The 22,722-nt window shown below is 33.5% G+C and overlaps 1 protein-coding gene across 1 annotated transcript in view; it reads right to left on the reverse strand.

Moving 5' to 3' along the window:
- LOC115887856 overlaps positions 1 to 22,722 on the reverse strand; it is a 49,068-nt gene that overhangs the window by 20,616 nt on the left and 5,730 nt on the right. The window contains exons 3-7 of the mRNA XM_030907368.1: positions 20,402 to 20,436; positions 12,681 to 12,877; positions 3,610 to 3,679; positions 2,486 to 2,761; positions 2,285 to 2,351 (exon numbers count right to left, since the gene is read on the reverse strand). Coding sequence (XP_030763228.1) covers positions 2,285 to 2,351; positions 2,486 to 2,761; positions 3,610 to 3,679; positions 12,681 to 12,877; positions 20,402 to 20,436 — 645 coding nt within the window. The remainder of the gene's footprint in view (positions 1 to 2,284; positions 2,352 to 2,485; positions 2,762 to 3,609; positions 3,680 to 12,680; positions 12,878 to 20,401; positions 20,437 to 22,722) is intronic.

Below are 22,722 nucleotides of genomic sequence, written 5' to 3' on the forward strand. Positions count from 1 at the left end.
TCCGCTAAGACCTACTCTCAGAGGATCGTCTAGTCCGCCTGATTGATCCAGGCCGGGTAGACAAAACGGTAGCTTATGTCGCTTATTGGGTCTAGAGGTAGGCTCCCGACCCTTGCTGGAGAAGGTGGTAGCTTGTGTGCCACTTGTGGAGGGTGAAAGCAAGTGTCAGCCTAGTCCTAGTCCTGTAGTTTCCTTTGGATATGGTCTTTTGGAACTTCCATTTGTAATGTTCCCAGTGTCGCTAGGGGACTTCCCAACAACTTCACCGGTGGTGTTTTAAATATTAGATGTCATAGTGTTCCCACGAGTCGCTAGGGATAGTCGATCCACTTCTACAGAGCCCTGCATGCAGAAGTAAGTGGTAAATACAATAAGGTGCCCCCTGATGCCCCAAGGTTGAGGCCAGTAATAGCTAGTCCTCTATCTAGCCACGCATCCCTTTGAGCCACGAGACATGACCACAGTCAGTAGAGGGTGCCTGGTATGACGGACAGGGGTAGTCCCGTCCGGCATCGTTATATGTCTTGGTGCAATTCCCTGGCTACGACACTACAGCCAGGGACAAGACAATGAGATGCTTCTTAGACCGAGCTAAAGTGCTAGAGGAGATTCCTCCAGCACCTGACAAGGAGCTTCCCCACCAACAACAAGGTCTTGCATCTTCTAGGGGAAGGTATAATTCTTTACCATACAAAAATTGTATTGGACTTTAAATACACTGGTGAGAACAAGTTTCTTCAACTGAGACACTGGCTTCAGTACTGAGAGACTGACTCGTCGAGAATTAGCCGCAATGCTAATTTGACTAATATATGTACTGGTCTCTAATATAGAAAATTATATTTAGACTACATTGAAAAATAAAATACATTACCATTTATAAACTGTTACGGGGAATGAATGAGCTGTTACTAAACTGTCTTGAGTAGCATCATAATGGCTGGTAGATGGTTATATTGGCATCTATTCCTACAGAGAAATATTTAAAATTACTTTCACCTGATGGTTAGGTTAGGAAACTGATTCACATTGAGTTGGATCCGTGTGCGTCTAGTTTTTTCCTTTTAGTTGGAAACTGGTTGTAGGGTAAACTAGTTTGCAACCTTTGTCTCAAAATAGTTGCACCATGGGCACTGGGGTGATTAATAAGTGATTAGACTGAAATAATATTGAAAATATTTTTGTGCCAAAAGTTCCACAGAAACTGTTTTATCATAGTTTTATTTATTTATCATAAATTTATAAAAAAAAAATGATAATTAATCTAAAAAAAATAAAAAATTTCCAAATTTATTATGTCAGTCAAATAACTACTAATCAACATGTTTATTTTTTTATCAATTTTGACATGTACCTATTCAGAATTTTTGCAAGAACGATTGCTCGTAGCGATTTTTATCAAGAGACATTTTTCACGTAAAAATGGCGGAAATGTATATTTTTTTACTCAATAGTATAATACAGGTACAGATAAAGAGTAATTAATCTGCAGAATAGTTAATAAACATGTAGGTGGCGCCCCCAACAAGCAGAAGTCATACTGACTGAAATCGAATTTCTCATTTCCAAATATTTTTATCTGCAGAATATACGCCAATTTTCCCGAATACAATTCGGACCACCCTGTATAAACAAGGATCATACATGATAGATTAAGCATAATCAAAATTATTTTCTACCTTAAGTTATAGAGGTACTTACGTGTTTTGATATTAAATCTGGAGAACGAAAACGAAATAATATTATATAGAAATGGGTTTTGATTTTTTGGACATAAACTTTATTTTCATATTTATTATTTGGTAGTTAGGGGCTGTTTAGGCTTGGTAGTCAGTTTTTAATTTAGGTAGTCAGTAGGCCTGGTGCCAGGCCAAGGAGGCCATCCATATGCCGGTTTTGGGGTTAAACCCATCACCTGGGCGGATCAAATCAGGCTGTTATAATTTTGTATTTGGAGCTTGCCAGGTCGACTCCAAAGCACACTTAGTGCTTCTCTCACCTATAGCCCCTACTGAAATGCGTACACATACATATACCGTATGATCAAAAGAAGCAGCATCCAGATGGCTTGGAAATATACGTCGATGACATTCTACGTATAATTTTGCATATAAAATGGCAGAGATCTTCATATCATAGCCATCGTTGACGCTATTTTTTTTTTGATCATATTGTACTTTATTACTGCACACTTATAGTTTATTTACTAATATTAATACTTCTTGTTGGGTTTATGATCATTACTATTTTCTTAAAATATAAACTAAATAATTTAGTTAATTACCTGAAACTGAACCTATCATTGTCAGTACTATCTTCCATATCAGTTTCGTCATCGTCTTCTGCTGATCCTAAAAAAAACATTTTTAGTGACCCCAAAATAATTTTAGGTGTGATTTCCGAGCGAGGACGGCGACGGCCGGAAAGTAACTTTCCAGTCGTCGGATAATTAGTTCTATTAAACGTTATCCATTAATAAAACTACCTGTAGAATTTGATTCTTCGTCAGCACCGTCATTATTTCCAGTATCGGTATTTTCACTACCTTCACCTGTATCGGATGTTCCATCACCTGTGTCTGACGCACCATCACCATTATCCGACCCACTATCACCAGTATCTGATTCGCCATAACCATTATCCGACCCACCGGTACCGGTGTCTGATACACCATCACCTGTATTGCCGGGTTCGGGGTTATTTAATCCATTACCAGATCCAATACTTGTGCCTCCACTTCCAGTGTTAGAATTTGCGGGAACTTAATATAATATGACATAATTTCAATAAATGTGTGTAAATTTCATTATATTAACTTAAGGCCCTCACAGATTTCTTTCAATTTTGATCGCGATTAGAATGAAATGCGATAGGGAATGAACGAAGAATAATCATGTTAAATCCCGAAAAAACTATGTAATATGGTGCAAAACTATCGCGATACGAATCGCGGAATTCTCAGCGTCACGTCACGTCATGCAAAATCCTATGTGTATATTCCAAAGCATCGTGTCGCACCGCGGTAAAATCTTCTGTTTGTGCTTGATTTTTTGAGGGGAGTTTTGGAAATAGATTTTAGAAAAAAAAAATAGTGAAAATGTTATTAAAAATTTATCAAATTTGGCATTTGTAATAGTATCGTCAGAAGAAAGTTTTTAAGAGTAACAGTCTTTATTAAATGAATTTAATCACTATCATGCAAAGAAAAATCAGTTATAAAAGAATCCCCCCCCCCCCCCAAAAACGATACGCGGTATTTCACATCTCGGCCGGACTATTAGTTTGTGCAGTTCAAAAATTTGGCTTGAATAAATCTGTCTCGTCTTCATTACCCTGGTTTTAGATAGTTGTGGCATTCGTTGGTTAATATTTAACGTCACAATTTGTTTATCGAATGTGTATTTATTTGCTAGGTGAGTTTTATAAGACAGTTTAATATTGGTGCAGTTTGATTTGTGCAAACCAGTTTGCGCAAATTAACTGAAAGTCTAAACGGCCCTTCAGAAAAGATTTCTAAAAAATCTAAAAGTCTGAAAGTCATCTGATCTGTAAATATCACAATCCGTTCCTATGCTGTTTCTAAATACTATATAAATTTATTTGCTATACCTGGCCCTGTGGCAGTTGGACTCATACTCATCGGCATCATAATACTTGGGCGAGTCGTAGCATGATTGCTCTGTAAAGAAACACAATTACGGATTTCCTAAGTTTTTTTTAATCAAATATGTAAAAGCGCATTCTCACGACTGGTGTACTCGACAAACATTTGTTATTGGAATATACTTGTCATGTCGTGACGGTTTTCTTGGTCACGCGTCGCGTCCCCACTCTCTGTCGGTAAATATAGCCCGAGTCAAACGATTAATCGTACACTTGCCAAGTGTACTTGGCCAGCCTTGCCCAGCCTTGTCTATACTGGCCGAGGCGCAAAAAAACGACTGCGCAAATAATTTTGCTGTTATAGCGTATGTCCGATTTATTCGATTTATTTTCGGATCGTAGTGTTTTTCGAGTTAATTGCGGATAATTTAAAACGTTAAAACAATAATAGATTATGTAATATCAAATTCACATTAATAACTTCAATATTGGCGACATACCTAAATCGTTTTCACAGCAATAAATGAAGTGGAGAAATCAAGACTACACAGGAAAAACCAGATATGTCACATTGTCATAGAAATTAAGATAGCGATACAACTTTATAGACAAATGTTTGAGGTTAGGTGTAGATAGTTCCACTTCCATAACAAAAATCGATATCGTCGCGCTCGTCGCCGTAATCCAACGTAGTATTACGTTGTAGTTAGCATGTACTTACACTCGTAATTTAAAAGTACGTTGCACAACGTTGTATTACATTTGTTATTCTGTAGTACAATAAACATGCCTTTTGGCGACGTAGTGACAACGGTATAAAACCAAACTTCTAACAACGTTGTGCCCTACAACGTTTACCAACGTTGTTAAGGGTCAAAATATACAACTGTTTAAGTGCAACGTCGCGTCGTAGCGACGTTTTGGCTACGTAATTTGAGGTTTGGGTATGCATAGGGTAGGAAAAAGTACCAATTTCAACGTTGCGCGTAGTCAAAACTAGTCGGAAGTGGGAATTTTGTTACTTGGGTAACCATACAACTTTATAGACAAATATTAACGTCATTCAAGAAAAAAGAAAGCAATAATACGCTTAGTCCCAGATATATTACAGCTTGGTTATTTTGCCGTACAAAGGAAAAACCAGAGTAGTCCACGCGTAAATGGCAAAAACCAGAGATGTACAGTTCTACAAATATAGGAAGAGACTTGGGGATAGCACCGGTCGCGTGTTATTTTATATTTCTCACGTCTCTATATAGCTATACTTGTTAAGTTGTACTTACGCATGGGCGACAAGCATGCATCTTGCAATTAGTATTATATTATTAAAACAAGGGATATTACAGAAAATCGTCGAAAATCAAAAACACAAATAAATTTATTCCGCTCGAAACTTGCCGAAGCTTACAATAAACAACAATAATCTCGATTGACCGAAAAACATAGATGAATCAACAAATCTCTCAAAAACATCATCTGACACGATCGATAGAAAAATATTATCCTTATGTAACCATCTTAAAGGTATACACATACGTAATTAATTTATGTATGGAATATTTTTTTCGTTATCAATATGTTATAAATTTATGTATTGTAATAAAAACCTACTTATATATGAATTTTCAACAAAAAAAATAATATGTAGTTTAGATTTAGGTTTTATACAACCTTTAATTAATTGAACATTTCTGGTTTTCCCCTGTTTTGTTTTGCATTTTGACTTTGACTATTTTTTTAGATTAACTATTTAGTTTTTATTTCAATATTCAGAATTGGTAGTAATATAAATATTTTTCTAATTATTCAACCGAAAATAACATATTTCTTTAAAAACACTAAATTGCATTTTTCTCGGCTCCAATTAAAATGGACAAAACTGGGTTTTCCCGTGTAGTCTTCAAATGATGTTGTTTTGGAATTTAGGGATTTATACGAAAATGAGCCTTTCATATGGATGGCCAAACATAAAGAACATAGAAATCGTATTGCAGTGTACAGTAAAAGTACTTAAAAAGAAAAAAGAATCACTAGCAACGACAATTTCGGGACAACCAGTATCCATCGATGCGACTATACTGTTTACTTGCCAAGGATTGTAGGGGTACTTGGCAAATACGCAAATATTGGCGTACTTGTCAAGTACACTTGCCAATGTAGTACAAAGTGGGGACTGGTGGGGATACTTGCCAAGTACGCAAATATTGGCGTACTTGACAAATATTTGTTATTGGAATATACTTGCCATGTCGTGAGAACGGGTTCCTTGGTCACTTGTCGCGTCCCCACTCTCTGCCGGTAAATATAGCCCGAGTCAAACGATTAATCGTACACTTGCCAAGTATACTTGGCCAGCCTTGTTTACACTTGCCGAGGCGCAAAAAAACGACTGCGCAAATAATGTTACTGTTATAGCGTATGTCCGATTTATTTCCGGATCGTAGTGTTTTTCGAGTTAATTGTGGATAATTTAAAACGTTAAAACAATAATAGATTATGTAATATCAAATTTACATTAATAACTTCAATATTGGCGGCATACCTAAATCGTTTTCACAGTAATAAATGGAGTGGACAAATGAAGACTACACGGGAAAAACCAGATATGTCACATTTTCATAGAAATTAAGATACAACTTTATAGACAAATGTCACGAAAAAAGAAAGCAATAATACGCTTAGTCACAGAAATATTACAGCTTGGTTATTTTGCCGTACAAAAGAAAAACCAGAGTAGTCCACGCGTAAATGGCAAAAACCAGAGATGTACTTACGCATGGGCGACAAGCATGCATCTTGCAATTAGTATAATATTATTAAAACAAGGGATATTACAGAAAATAAACGTCGAAAATCAAAAACACAAACAAATTTATTCCGCTCGAAACTTGCCGAAGCTTACAATAAACAACAATAATCTCGACTGACCGAAAAACATAGATGAATCAACAAATCTTTTAAAAACATCATCTGACACGATCGATAGAAAAATATTATCCTTATGTAACAATCTTACAGGTATACACATACGTAATTAATTTATGTACGTATATGGAATATTTGTTTCGTTATCAATATGGTTATCAATTTTTGTATTGTAATAAAAACCTACTTAAATATAAATTTTCAACAAAAAAAAATAATAGTTTAGATTTAGGTTTTATACAACCTTTAATTAATTGAACATCTCTGGTTTTCTCCTGTTTTGTTTTGCATTTTGACTATTTTTTTTAGATTATTTAGATTTTTATTTCAATATTTCAGAATATAGCGATAATTCACAATATTAATAATTCAGAATTGGTAGTAATATAAATATTTTTCTAATTATTCAACCGAAAACAACATATTTCTTTAAAAACACTAAATTGCATTTTTCTCGGCTCCAATTAAAACGGACAAAACTGGGTTTTCCCGTGTAGTCTTCAAATGATGTTGTTTTGGAATTTATGGATTTATACGAAAATGAGCCCTTCATATGGATGGCCAAAACATAACGAACATAGAAATCGTATTGCAGTGTACAGCAAAAGAACTTAAAAAGAAAAAAGAATCCCTAGCAACGACAATTTCGGGACGACCAGTATCCATCGATGCGACTATACTGTTTACTTGCCAAGGATTGTAGGGGTACTTGGCAAATACGCAAATATTGGCGTACTTGCCAAGTACACTTGCCAATGTAGTACAAAGTGGGGACTGGTGGGGATACTTGCCAAGTACGCAAATATTGGCGTACTTGACAAACATTTGTTATTGGAATATACTTGCCATGTCGTGAGAACGGGTTCCTTGGTCACTTGTCGCGTCCCCACTCTCTGTCGGTAAATATAGCCCGAGTCAAACGATTAATCGTACACTTGCCAAGTATACTTGGCCAGCCTTGTTTACACTTGCCGAGGCGCAAAAAAACGACTGCGCAAATAATATAATGTTACTGTTATAGCGTATGTCCGATTTATTTCCGGATCGTAGTGTCTTTCGAGTTAATTGCGGATAATTTAAAACGTTAAAACAATAATAGATTATGTAATATGAAATTTACATTAATAACTTCAATATTGGCGACATACCTAAATCGTTTTACACAGCAATAAATGGAGTGGACAAATCAAGACTACACGGGAAAAACCAGATATGTCACATTTTCATAGAAATTAAGATAGCGATATACAACTTTGTAGACAAATGTTTGAGGTTAGGTGTAGATAGTTCCGTTTATTATATCGTAAATCGATATCGTCGCGCTCGTCGCCGTAATCCAACGTAGTAACTGGTTATAATGCGCTTGGTTTTTGCATTTTGACTATTTTTTTAGATTATCTATTTAGATTTTTATTTCAATATTTCAGATGGCGATAATTCACAATATTAATAATTCAGAATTGGTAGTAATATAAATATTTTTCTAATTATTCAACCGAAAATAACATATTTCTTTAAAAACACTAAATTGCATTTTTCTCGGCTCAGTTCGCCAATATTTGCGTACTTGGCAAGTATCCCCACCAGTCCCCACTTTGTACTACATTGGCAAGTGTACTTGGCAAGTACGCCAATATTTGCGTATTTGCCGAGTACCCCTACAATCCTTGGCAAGTAAACAGTATAGTCGCATCGATGGATACTGGTCGTCCCGAAATTGTCGTTCCTAGTGATTCTTTTTTCTTTTTAAGTTGTTCTACTGTACACTGCAATACGAGTTCTAATATCTGACAAACGGATCTAAAACAGCAAGAGGAATTCGGGCAAAAAAAGTCGACGTTGTCATGTTTAATAATAGAAAAGCAAAGTTGCTCAATATTACCTATAAATTGAATATATTTTAGTTCATTTCAGCATACATAATTATATATATGCTAATATCTTGACGTTGTTCTTATTGTATTAATGTATATTTATCTAATTAACTGATCTCCTTCATTTAGAAACTATTATTTCAGAAACTATTATATAAGGTAAAGTATTTCCCAAAAATAACGTCCGCTTAGGGCAAGCAACGCTGACAAAATTCATCATGGCATCCCGGATTCAACCAATCTGATTGGTCGAGATTCTCGCACGTCTTGCAGCTATTACTCCCAAATTTATGTCCCTCTCTAGGAATAGTAGAAACAGCCACTACTACTGAAAAATCCAGTGGCGGTGTATTATATTGTGTTTTATGCTTTTAACTTGATTTCTGCTTGTTGTAATTAGTACACGCGTTTTAACAAATATTACTATATTTGGCAAATGACTAAACAGAATGTAGGTACATTTAAAGTAAAATAATATTATAAACTTTACTGGAAAATATTATAAAAATTCCTGATATATTTTTAAGAAACACCGCACACTCCTGGATATTTTATGAATGAAATCGGTCATGATTTCACAAAATTGCGATCCCCTTACCGTTGCCCCGTTGTTTCAGATCCGTTTGTCAGACTGTATGTTCTTTATGTTTGACCATCCATATGATGGGTTCATTTTCGTATAAATCCCTAAATTCCAAAACAACATCATTTGAAGACTACACGGGAAAACCCAGTTTTGTCCATTTTAATTGGAGCCGAGAAAAATGCAATTTAGTGTTTTTAAAGAAATATGTATGTATTATCGCCATATTCTGAAATATTGAAATGAAAATCTAAATACTTAGATAATCTAAAAAAAATAGTCAAAATGCAAAACAAAACAGGGGAAAACCAGAGATGTCCAATTAATTAAAGGTTGTATAAAACCTAAATCGAAACTGTTTTTTTTTGTTGAAAATTTATATTTAAGTAGGTTTTTATTACAATACATAAATTTATAACCATATTGATAACGAAAAAAATATTCCATATATACGTACATAAATTAATTACGTATGTGTATACCTTTAAGATTGTTACATAAGGATAATATTTTTCTATCGATCGTGTCAGATGATGTTTTTGAGATATTTGTTGATTCATCTATGTTTTTCGGTCAGTCGAGATTATTGTTGTTTATTGTAAGCTTCGGCAAGTTTCGAGTGGAATAAATTTGTTTGTGTTTTTGATTTTCGACGTTTATTTTCTGTAATATCCCTTGTTTTAATAATATAATACTAATTGCAAGATGCATGTTTGTCGCCCCATGCGTAAGTACATCTCTGGTTTTTGCCATTTACGCGGGGACTACTCTGGTTTTTCCTTTGTACGGCAAAATAACCAAGCTGTAATATCTCTGGGACTAAGCGTATTATTGCTTTCTTTTTTCGAATGACGTTAACATTTGTCTATAAAGTTGTATCGCTATCTTAATTTTTATGAAAATGTGACATCTGTTTTTTTCCGTGTAGTCTTCATTTGTCCACTCCATTTATTGCTGTGAAAACGATTTAGGTATGTCGCCAATATTAAAGTTATTAATGTAAATTTGATATTACATAATCTATTATTGTTTTAACAATTTAAATTATCCGCAATTAACTCGAAAAACACTACGATCCGGAAATAAATCGGACATACGCTATAACAGTAACATTATTTGCGCAGTCGTTTTTTTGCGCCTCGGCAAGTGTAAACAAGGCTGGCAAGTATACTTGGCAAGTGTACGATTGATCGTTTGAATACAAATATTTACAGGGTGAGTCAACGATAGAGTAAAGTCCATTATCTCATTTGTTTCGAGGTTTACAAAAAAATGTTAAATACAAAAATTATAGGGAAGGTTAAGATACACATTTTAAGATTGTTACAGAGTATACAGGGTACTTCAAAAAAGTGTGGCGGATATAACATATGATTTTGTATTTAAAAAAAATTATAAAATTTTTTATCACACCCCACTTTTTATCACACTTTTAGATTCTGCGTAAAATTTTATTACTTTTTTATATATAATATTATATACCTAAAATTGATAATTTTTGTAATATTTTAATTTGTTTCAACAAATGTTAGCTTTCAGTGAGGTAAAAAATTGTTAGTAATGCCATTATTTCTGAAGTTGGACAACTAAAATTTGGTTGGAGAATTTTTTAGAGTTGAAGAAAAAGATATATGGAAAGATATTTTAGTTAGATGCTATAGGATGCTAAAAATATATTTATGAATTTCAATTACATATTTAAAATTAAAAATATCAATTTTTTTAAATAGCCACCTATACAGGGTTGTTCACCACATACGACACGGAGTATTGTAGCTAAACGATTAGATTTTTACAAATTGTAAGTTTTAGGTTCGTTGGAGGACTATTAGAGCTACAAGATAAAACTATTTTTACAAGATACAGAGTGTCCCAAATAAGTAAAAAATATAGTTGTATTTTTTTAAATGGAACACCCTTTATATTATTCTATTTTTGGATTCTACGATTGAAATGAAGGTAAATTTGATTAAGGTTTATCACACTTAAACTTTACCTTTTTTGAAATATTTTCAATTTTATGAAATTGCAGTAAAAATTTTAAGGCTTCATTTCTCCAAGGGTATCAAAGTTTTTAATACTAAATATTTACTGAAGATTATTTATTGATCAGATATTGTGTTGCAATAATAAAAATTTTACTACCTTATACAGTGTCCAAAAAATTATATTAAATAATTACTAGCTTTAAACGGCAATAACTTGTTTAATTTAAATGGAACACCCTATATTTTTTACGGGAATCAGATGCACAATGTAATTGTCTATCAAATTGTATTATACTATTTTTTACCCATCTCTTCAAGTTTTCGTATAAAATGCATTTTCTTATAATTTAGACCTCATTTATCACTATACCCATGGAATATTGACATTTTAGCTTATTTTTAAAGATGTAACAAATTTTTAAAGATGTAAATAATTTTTAAAGGGTACAGATACTAATATTGTCGATATAGTTCGCTTATTTAATTAAAGAAAAATTAAAAAACCTGTTTAAATATTTTTTGTTAAAGAGGACCAATTAATATGATCCCAGTATTCAAACTATATTAATTGACTGTTTACGTTGATTAATAATAATTGCTGCAAATACAAAAAACTGAATTTTGTGTGTAGTATTAGACGGTGTGGTAAAAGTCCCAATTTTATTTCATTTTTTGACGAATGCTTATTTATAAAAACAGAGACGTTCATTTTCATAACTTATTATTATATTGATTTCTGAGCCAAATCCACATATATGTAGAATACTTTATTAATTAAAACAATTTAAAAGTATGTAATTAACTAATTTTTGGTTGAAAATAATGGTGGTATATTTTATTGATATACTCTTTTACAAAGATTTAAATAGTTTTTTTTGTATGCCAGTGGGCTTGCAATATTTACCACCTGTACATTTTGTACATATAGTGCTATAAAAAAAATCTGAAATGTCAATATTCCATGGGTATAGTGATAAATGAGGTCTAAATTATAAGAAAATGCATTTTCTACGAAAACTTAAAGAGATGAGTAATATAATACAATTTGATAGACAATTACATTGTGCATCTGATTCCCGTAAAAAATATCGGGTGTTCCATTTAAATTAAACAAGTTATTGCCGTTGAAAGCTAGTAATTATTTAATATAAATTTTTGAACACTCTGTATAAGGTAGTAAAATTTTTATTATTGCAACACAATATCTGATCAATAAATAATCTTCAGTAAATATTTAGTATTAAAAACTTTGATACCCTTGGAGAAATGAAGCCTTAAAATTTTTACTGCAATTTCATAAAATTGAAAATATTTCAAAAACGGTAAGGTTTAAGTGTGATAAACCTTAATAAAATTTACCTTTATTTCAATCGTAGAATCCAAAAATAGAATAATATACAGGGTATTGCATTTAAAAAAATACAACTATAATAGTTTTTACTTATTTGGGACACTCTGTATCTTGTAAAAATATTTTTAAATTGTAGCTCTAATAGTCCTTCAACGAACCCAAAACTTACAATTTGTAAAAATCTAATCATTTAGCTACAATACTCCGTGTCGTATGTGGTGAACAACCCTGTATGTACAACCCATGTATATTAACATGATACATTAAGAATAATGTGTTGTATAATATATACTATGCATATAACATATACTATGCATTCTCTAAAACATCTATAAACTAAATTAAAGCTCACTTACCAATGAAGAAATACTCATAACCAAATGTACTACAAACATTCCAAACGATAAGAATGCTACAGCAGTTAAAGCAATCTCAAATATATCCGATAATTCATGAGTCTTGTCATCTTTATAATGCACTTGATACTTCGGAGGATAACTAATTATAACTGGATCATGTTCTCCAATATGTTCCTCTTCGTATCCTAATCGATCTGATATAATATAAGTAGAATTAGAACAAGTATTTAACTTAATACTACACATATATAGCTACGATAGCACCGTTACAAAAAGGTATCGGACCTAAAAACACTTAAGAGCAATATGGAAAACCACTAAATGTTTGCACATTGCAAATATAAAACAAAATATATATTAAGTTATAAAATGGTGATTTAAATTTAGTTTACTGGTTTGTGGAACCAGTAAATGAGCGCTAAAAAACAGAAAGATGCTGTTGTAGACACTCAAAAATAAAATCAAGGTAAATGTTACCTTGATTGGTAGATGATGGTAGATATGATTGGTAGATGCATCAGAACAGCTGGACCAAATTAACGATTTAAATAAGAACTTCTTGAGTAAGAGATTATTGCCAGTTACCGCATTTTAGCTGATTTTAACATTCGCTTTGATTATGATAATACAGCCAGTGATAGATTAAATGCTTTAAGCCAAACCGCAAGAATAACTACACTAGCCAAAACAATTATCGCATATTTTTTGAAAAAATAATATTAATTTGAAAAACAAGACACTTTGAATTCCCTGACTTACGATTTCAAATAGTATGGATACTGTGAAGAGAAATTCGATACAATAAGCCTACGCGCTAACCTGTATTTTTAGCCGGCCGACTATTTAGTTGCAAAAGTGAAAACAATACATACTTATGAAGTCGATTGACCGACTATTTGATTGCATGTGAGCGCGGCTCCATAAGGATATATTGGTTACAAATATGGAATTAAATAGCTGGCCGATTAAAAATTGCCTGTCAGCGCATAGCTTAAGACAATGTAATCAAATATTGGGCCGATCGGCTCCATAAGAATGTACTATTTTCGCTTTTGTAACCAAATAGTCGGCCGACTAAAAATTACATATCAGTGCGTACCCTAATTATCCTAAAAAGAACTCAAAAAGAAAGGCAGAAAAATGCATGCTTCATTTAGAAATATGAAATAATTACTTTTATTCATTATGCGATAATTATTTATTATACATTATTATTATTATATATATTATTATATGCGATAATTATTATACATTATTATATATATTATTATACTTTATTCAAATATGCGATAATTGTTTTGAGTAGTGTAATATACTATGATCACTGATCGACCTAATATTTAAAAAGGATTATAATCTTGGACTAAACCAAAAAAATCATTGGTTACGGTCTGCAAGAGGCTTCTCTAGCCGCTCAAAATAGAGAGGAATGGAAAACAACGATCCGCGCAATTGAGACATGATGTCACCGTACTCTTTAGATAGTTAACGGACGAGAAGAAGAAGATAATCTTGGGGAAACTCCGAGAAATATCCCACAGATATCAGACTACATGATTATCGGATGATATCTCGAGTTACGTGATTATACAAGAAAACAAGAAAATGCCTAAAAACTCAAACTTAATGCAGAGTGTATGGACCAAATAAAAGCGGAACTTTACACCAAGTTTTGAAATTATACTTCAACAGATATAAATATTATATATGTGTTACAGGAAATATCCGATTTCAGGCCGTTTTAGTTTGGCTTAGGACATACTAAAGTTCCTATCGTTGCGTTGTTAGGAACTTTGCAAATTTCCTACTTTTTTATGAATAACTAGATTTGAGTTAGGATATATCCGATTTGAAACGTTTTTTTTATCAACAGGAAAATGTCCATGCATGATGAATTACAACCCAAAAAATAGGGGCACAATACATTTTTAAGGTCGGGGTGAGTAATCTCCCTGCCAGACATTCTACACTCTATATTCTACTCATATCTGTCATAAGGTCAAGATTCTAACCTAGTAGCAGAATAGCTGCCAAAAGGGAGCGGATACAAAGAGTTACTAGTAATAGAGACAACGTGATAAACAGACAAGCAAAAATGAGAAAAAAACTTGTTTGAATAGACCACCAGAAGGGTTTCGACTCGGTCCCGCATTACTAACTGATAGAAATCCTACAGGTATTGTCAAGGAAGGAATTATTACGTATATAAAAGAACTCAACATACATATATTTTTGTAAATCAATTCAACAGGAAAATTCCCATGCATGATGAATAATAACCCAAAAAAGAGGGGCACGATACATTTTTAAAGTCGCGATGGTTCGACACATCGAATTAATAAATACAAAAATGTCACCCGTTGTGGGGACAGTCAACGGTTAATGTTCGACAGGGTCGCCATCAATATTCCGGTATTTGCACTAGTTCGAAAACCCTCTGATACTACCCACGAGCCAGCGACGAACTTTGTCTATTCACATAGTTAAGTATGTACTCTTATAACTAGTGCAGGAACCCTTATAATTAGTATTAGACAATTATGCATTGTTCGTAATTTAATTAAATTAAGTATTAAAGTTAAATCTATTTCATTTTGCTATGTCCCTAGTCATAGCTCACAAAATGGGGTGTGACAGTATATTATTATATAATCGATAAGGAAGTAACCAGATTACTCCAACACCAAATGTCTAGCTGGAGAACCAGACTGTTTCAGAGATATAGAACCAAATAGATTGCTGAGGGGAATTAAGAGAACTTGGAAATTTGAGAGGAATCTTGAAGATATAGCTTGAGCCCGGCATGGTTTTGTCTCGCTCTAAACAACCAGTTGGCAGTATACTGAACCGCAATTCGTGTTCATATACCCATCGATGAACATGGTAAACTATCCCACCTCTTTTACATGCATGGCTTGAAGTTATACGCCAGAGGCCCCCAACAACTAGATGGTGAATTAGAACTTGTAAGAAACTTCAGTTTTGACGTAAATATACAGTTTCGTCTGCAGAAAAGTGCGCGATAAGGAGAGGTAGGATGGTTGAGAATTGCAGCGTTATTTTAGCAGACGGAGCCGAGATAAAACATTTTGGGTCCGAAGAGACCTATAAATATCTAGGCAAAAATAAAACAAACAAGCAGCCGAAAATGGAAAAAGGAATTTACATGGCGAGTAAATACGAAAAACGATATTAAAAGCAAAAAAAATAACGGCTATTAAAAAATAACGGCTCCTGGGCCGTCCCATTGCTAGCATACACCTCCCCGAGATATTCTATTGTTTTATTGAGATTTCTATTGAGAGGCATATATATTGAGAGGCATATATATCCAAACCAAACCAAACCAAACCTCCCAGTCAACGAAGGATGGAGAGGACTCCTCTGCCTTTGGAAGTAATTTTAGAAGAAATTAAGACCCTTAAAACGTATTTCAGAGGGAAAATACATCAAAACATCGACAAATAGTAGCTTCGGACAGACTATTTACAATACTCAACAGTCTCTTTGTCAGAACCACATGTAAATGAAAATTAAGAGAACTTACTTCAAACAATGAGAGCCAACTGGTGGAGTAAATCACTACACAGAAAGTTTCACGCTAGCTTGCACCAACCAGAGGTGCATAATATAATGAGATCCAAAACTTTCCTTACCAGCAGATACATTTTTCCGGAGACTGAAGTTGCGTTGCTTGCTAAACTAGGACCAATATAGGACCAAGTCGGTTCCAACAAGAAACTATCTCAGTTTTATTCTGAAACAGCAGGTTAAAAAAATACAGATGCAGATTATGCGATAGAAGCGAAGAGACAGTTCAACATCTGGCAAGAAGATGCACACCACTTGCTTCTACCCGATATCTTGATAGGCACAATGCTATGGGAAAAGTTGTTCACCACTCAATAAGCAATTTTACACCGCATCATAAACATAAGCCGGAGATAGCCATTGAAAATGCATACTTCAAGATCTACTGGAACTATGCTATAATAACTGACAAAGGAATTGAACATAACAGAGCAGACTGAGTTATTATAAATAAACAAGAAAGAACAGCTACTCTGCTACTCTTATAGACTTTCAGTGCCTCTAGACCTACAAAGCTCTCTAGAGCTATAAAACCCCTATGGAATCTCAAGATTGTAAACATTAATGCCTCTAAAAAGTACGTATACATTGGCGCGCTGCGCCGCGAACGCGCGGCACGCGTGCACCGATTCGCCTCTATTGGTACGTGTTTTCAAGTAGAGCGCGCTCCGCGCGCAAACAGCTAGCGGCGAACCATCTCCAGTCGGTTTTTCGACGCTCCGCTTTGTTTGTTCGTTGTTCAATTGGGACGGCCGGTGAAGACACCGCGCGCATTCCGTTCGCTTTTATCAGTGACTATGTGTATTTTCTTTGAATAAATTCCCTTTTTTGTGTTTTTCTTTGAATATTGTTTATTAATGGAGTGTTTAAATAGTCGCACTACTCATGATTAAAATTGCGTAGTTCTTCTCGGACGATAGAGACATGATTAACGACTAGATGAATGTTCGCGGGATTTCTATGGATCGCGGGATGTTCGTTAAAACAATAAAAGTAACGCGCGGACAACGATCGGCGCGCGCTACGCGTTCGCTGCGCAGCGCACCAATGTATGCGTACCATAATAATAAGTACCAATAGGCTGGTTCACAAAAACAAGATAAAGCCTTTAAATGAATTGAAATGACCAAATACAACAAGGGATGCAGAAGGCTGTAATCTTAAGCACCGTAGAAGCAATTACATAAGTTGTCTTTCCTAGATGACCAATGCAGCTGCTCTTAAGACTATAAGTCCGGACAAATAGCCGGACGACATATTTAGAGAACATATTTTAGGCAAGCTAGAATAACTTAAAATGTATAGTTTATTAACTGGTGAACCCAGAATCCTAAGTCTGGCTGGGGGGTTGGGGGTATTTTGCTACTGCGCAACCCATAACATTTGCAAAAAAATAAATCCAAAAAACATTCTTTAGGCAACTTGAAATTTGTTTATTCTTAAATTTTAGCATCTATTTAACCTAGAAATAAGTATGCCAGACTTTTTTTTCGGGTTTAAAGTGTAACCCGACCATTCCAAGTATGTTTAATTATTATACCTGGAAAACATACTTTAGGCATTCTAAAATTTTTACAGCGTGTTGATTAGATGATATTAAAAAATATGTGTTAATTGCCAGACGAATTCATTGGGATTTAATACTTGCCTGACGCGAATAAAGATTTTAAATGAGCGCGATAAGAAAGTCTTAAGGATCGCCGAGCCTGCAACAAAAAATTTCCGTGTGATTGGGTCGGCAGGCCGATCTTCGGGCCACGGCCGGGTATATGTGCAGTTACATGGCGCGTGGATAGCCGAGCCTGAAACAAAAAATACGCGCCACACGCCGTGTGAATGGGTCGGCGCGCCGATCTTCGGTCGACGCGTCCTTCCCGTCGTCTGGCGGTAAATTTTAAAGTAAACGCGCCGTGCGAGGTCTTGACCAGTAATTCTTTTAAATTCAGTTAATTTTATTTGTTACATAATTTATTTAAATAACTCCATTTAATGCAAACATACATATTGTGATATTAGCTTAAGAAATATATAAATATCATATTAATTAGGTATAAAAATTAGTGATAAATACAGGGTATACCAATATAACCTACCATGTTATTGTTTAAAATTATAATTTATTCTTAATGCTGTATAAAGGATATACTCGTATAGATAGATATAGTTTATTAGTTCTAAGTATAATAATATAAGTTACATACAAATATCCCGAAGGGTGTAGAACATGTCAAAAATGTTGACTATTACTAGAAGGGTGAGAAGCACTATATACATTTTGCTGAGGTGATTTATGTATGTGTAATAATTGTATTTGATACTTAATTTATACTTCTAAATTTTACAGCTGCTATAGAAATATTTGTTTTAAATAAAGTTTTGTGCAATTATGCTATTTAAAATTTGTATAGCTATACTAATTTATTGGCGGTAATTTGAGCGGTGATAATTGCCGCTGATTATAACAATATATTATAGGTACCAATTTACCCCTCAGTGCGATTAGTTCAATCACAAATGAACTGATTTATAGCCGGCCAGGTATTAACCGGTACTAAAAAAAATTGTTTATGTTGAACACAGTAGGCATGTAATACATTTGATTATGTAACTTACCATATCTATCGAAAAACGGAGATTCCAAGAATAATTTATATTTTACATATTTCGAGACAACAGGTTTTGGTCGAACGAGACTATATCTGAGTTTTTACCCCTATATGAAAAAGAACTAATAACTTGGAACCCCAGCAATAATGCACATAAAAATAGAAATGAAATACAGGACGGCTGCCTGAGAATACATCAAAAGTTGAGTATCAATAATTATTGCACCATGAACGAATTAAAAAATTAATTAATTAAAGAATTAAAAAAGAAGAAGAGTTGTTCTAGTCTTTTTAGTTCCTAAAATACAGGACGAATTTTAAAATGTTGCATTTTTCGATTCCATCGTATATCGGTTATCTTATAACTTATCGAAAAGGTAAAAACTCAGTCTCGGTTAGTTTTTTACGTAGAATCCAGTGATGTTAACTAGTTTGACTGATGGTTCTCAGTTTCGAAATCTGACTTCTACTTTTTACAGAGACACCCAGTATATTATTTTTTTATATTATTTGCCTTGTTATGAGCTTTCTGAAAATACGATATACTCTAAAATTATATTTTCATAAATAAGGCAAAAAAATATTATTTAATTTTTGAACATAAATAACCCTAGTTAAAAAAAGTATTATTATCTTATCGTATATCGGTTATCTTATAACTTATCGAAAAGGTGAAAACTCAGTCTCGGTAAGTTTTTTACGTAGAATCCAGTGATGTTAACTAGTTTCGCTGACTAGTTTCGAAATCTGACTTCTACTTTTTATAGAGACACCCAGTATATTATTTTTTTATATTATTTGCCTTGTTATGGGCTTTCTGAAAATATGATATACTCTAATCAATATCATAAAAAGAAAACTTAATTCCAACAAAATAATCTCTGAATTAAAAGCCTGCAAATAATTGAAATGAAACCGAAAAAAATTGTTTTTATGAAAATTTGAAGTACTCCAAAATACTGTTACGTCAGCCGCAACTATCTTTCTCGCGCTTATAGATACTCATAAAACTTTTTGTCGCGTTCATTTAAAATCTTTATTCGCGTCAGACAAGTATTAAAACCGTTGAATTCGTCTGGCAATTAACACATATATTTTAATATCATCTAATAAACACGCTGTAAAAATTTTAGAATGCCTAAAATATGTTTTCCAGGTATAATAATTAAACATATTTGGAATGGTCGGGTTACACTTTAAACCCGAAAAAAAGCCTGGTATACTTATTTCTAGGTTAAATAGATGCTAAAATTTAAGAATAAACAAATTTCAAGTTGCCTAAAGAATGTTTTTTGGATTTATTTTTTTGCAAATGTTATGGGTTGCGCAGTAGCAAAATACCCGCAACCCCCCAGGAAGACTTAGGATTCTGGGTTCACAAGTTATTAAACTTTATTTTTTTTTGTTATTCTAACTTGCCTAAAATATGTTCTCTAAATATGTCGCCAGCTCTCCGGCTAAAAGGCATCTAACATAACCGCTATTAATAAAAATTCAAAAAAAAAGAACATATAGACATACCTGTAGAATCTAAACTGCTCCGTAAATCGTTGTCCCTGAAATTAAATACATTTTTATATGTTCAAAAATCTTTAATTTTTATTAGCAGATCATAAATTAATATTTCGATCAATAAACTTTAGAAAAAATAAATGTATGTACAGATACAGATTGGTCTACTAACATAGATAAAGGAAATAAATTTAGATTGGGATGCTCAGCTTCCCGCCAAAACGTATAAAATTGTTTTTGGTCGCATACGTTGTACGGGATCTGGCGCTGCTATAGCGGTTGCTAAGAACAACCGCAAACAAGAATAGAAAGAACTTTCTCTTGTCAAAGTCGTAATCTTCAAAAATTATAAAATCTTTCAAAATTTAAACCGCCCGCATTGAAAAAATACCGAAAAGTATTTAAAGCATCCATTTTCAAAGTAATTATATTATTATTATTTTTTTTTCTTGTAAGTCTAATTTAAATTTTATTTACTCAAACCCCTGATAATTGTGAAAAAGTGGTATTAAAAAAACGTAAAAAAAATATAAAATAAAAACGTATTTTAACAGAACGTCAACGGTTTCTTGTAGACGTATCTGTTTTAAAAAAGTAAAGTGTTCTCGAATAGTTGAATTTAAATATTTTAAATAGTTTTTTTCTTTGTATTTTTTTTGCTTCCGACGACGGAAAGAGATAACTTTCCGAACCGTTAAGCATTTTTTTTCTTTGTTAGACAAATTTGTATTACTGTAAACATAACTTCTGACAAGCAGCGTCCGTTTAAGTTTAACGCAGAAGTGTTTACAAAAAATAATTATTTTATTATTAACATCTTCGTAGTAATTTCTTGCAGTGCAGTGGCGAAATACCCATAAAGGATTTTTTTTGGAAAGATGAATCCGCCACATAGGTATAGACATTTTTTAATAAAAACGTAAGCGGTGTGAACTGTGAATTGCAAAAACCATCGTGGCATAACGTCGGTTTCCGATGTTCCATAGGTATTTCATACAAAACATGTCCTTTTATAAAATAAAGTATCTTATATGCAACACACTGTGTTTTATTTATAAAATTAAAAGAAAAAACTAATAAATTTGAATAAATAATATATTTGACGATATAATTCCGGAAAAAGCCGAACCGCTCCGAAATTGTCAAAAGCTTGGAGTCGCAACCGTCGCAAGAATAGCGCCAAATAGTATTTACATTGTCCTTATAGGCACTTTCCATTCTAAACTTGTTTTATCTACATTTATCTATGTCTACTAATTCAAAGCTACTAATAGCCATTCTAAACATTTATCTGAGGGGAGACAGAAAAACAATATAAAATATATATAAAAAAAAATGTTCTTTTTCTTATTAAATTAAAAAAAAATAATACTTTTTTATATTTTTTATTATATTTTTCATAACTATATTTAACGGCTTTGCGTTAAAAGATCGCGCACAATATACCTACACGGACCAGTACGGACCAGCACAGCACAAACCTGCATCCTGCATAACATCGCACACTTTACCGCCACAGACCAGCAACATAAGCGAGAGTTTCGAAAAAAGTACAGTTGTCAAGGCTCAACTACTAGAGCGTGCAACATAGAAGTATTGAAAATGAGTAGTTCAGAGGAAGAAATTATTATTTTAGCCATGTTGTGTGAAGAAGAGGAGGAAGAGAAGGAAGATAAGAAAAAAAGATTTTGGGTTCACCCTATAAATCAAAAGAGAAAGCAATATGGCGAATTTCATCATTTGTTTCCTGAATTAAAAAGATTCGAAGAAAAGTTTTTCAAATATTTTCGAATGTCACAAATCAAATTTGATTATTTTTTTTTGCTATCGATTCCAATATTGCATCTTTTCTTTCTTGGTCTCTATATATAAAATGCTTGGCTCGTATCGCACAGCTCTGGATACTTTTGTACCAGTAAAATAAGCTTTTCTTCATTCATATTTAAAACGATTTAAAGGTTCGAACAAAAATAAACGAAATCTAACCTACATCATGCGACTTGAGCCAGCTAGCGTACTCGAAATACTGACGAACCCTTCAATATTTGCATGTTTGTGGAGGTGTGCTGGTTCGCCGGTGCGCACATTAGGTCGGACCAGCACGACCAGGCATAAATATTGCCGGTCATATTTGTCCCTGACCGACACGACCTGTTTTGACGGTCGTGGCTTGTAGCGGTACGTGCTGGTACTGGTCTAGTGTGCTCTACTCTATTAAATAACACGGTCACCTTCACCGGTAGATTTTACTGGTCTGGTCCGTGCCGGTCCGTGTAGGTATAGTGTGCGCGATCTTTAAAGCCAACAACCACACCGTGCATTATTTAATA

Source organism: Sitophilus oryzae, unplaced genomic scaffold (genome assembly GCF_002938485.1).
Source record: "Sitophilus oryzae breed Bouriz unplaced genomic scaffold, Soryzae_2.0 scaffold_649_pilon_pilon, whole genome shotgun sequence".
Lineage (NCBI taxonomy): Eukaryota > Metazoa > Arthropoda > Insecta > Coleoptera > Curculionidae > Sitophilus > Sitophilus oryzae.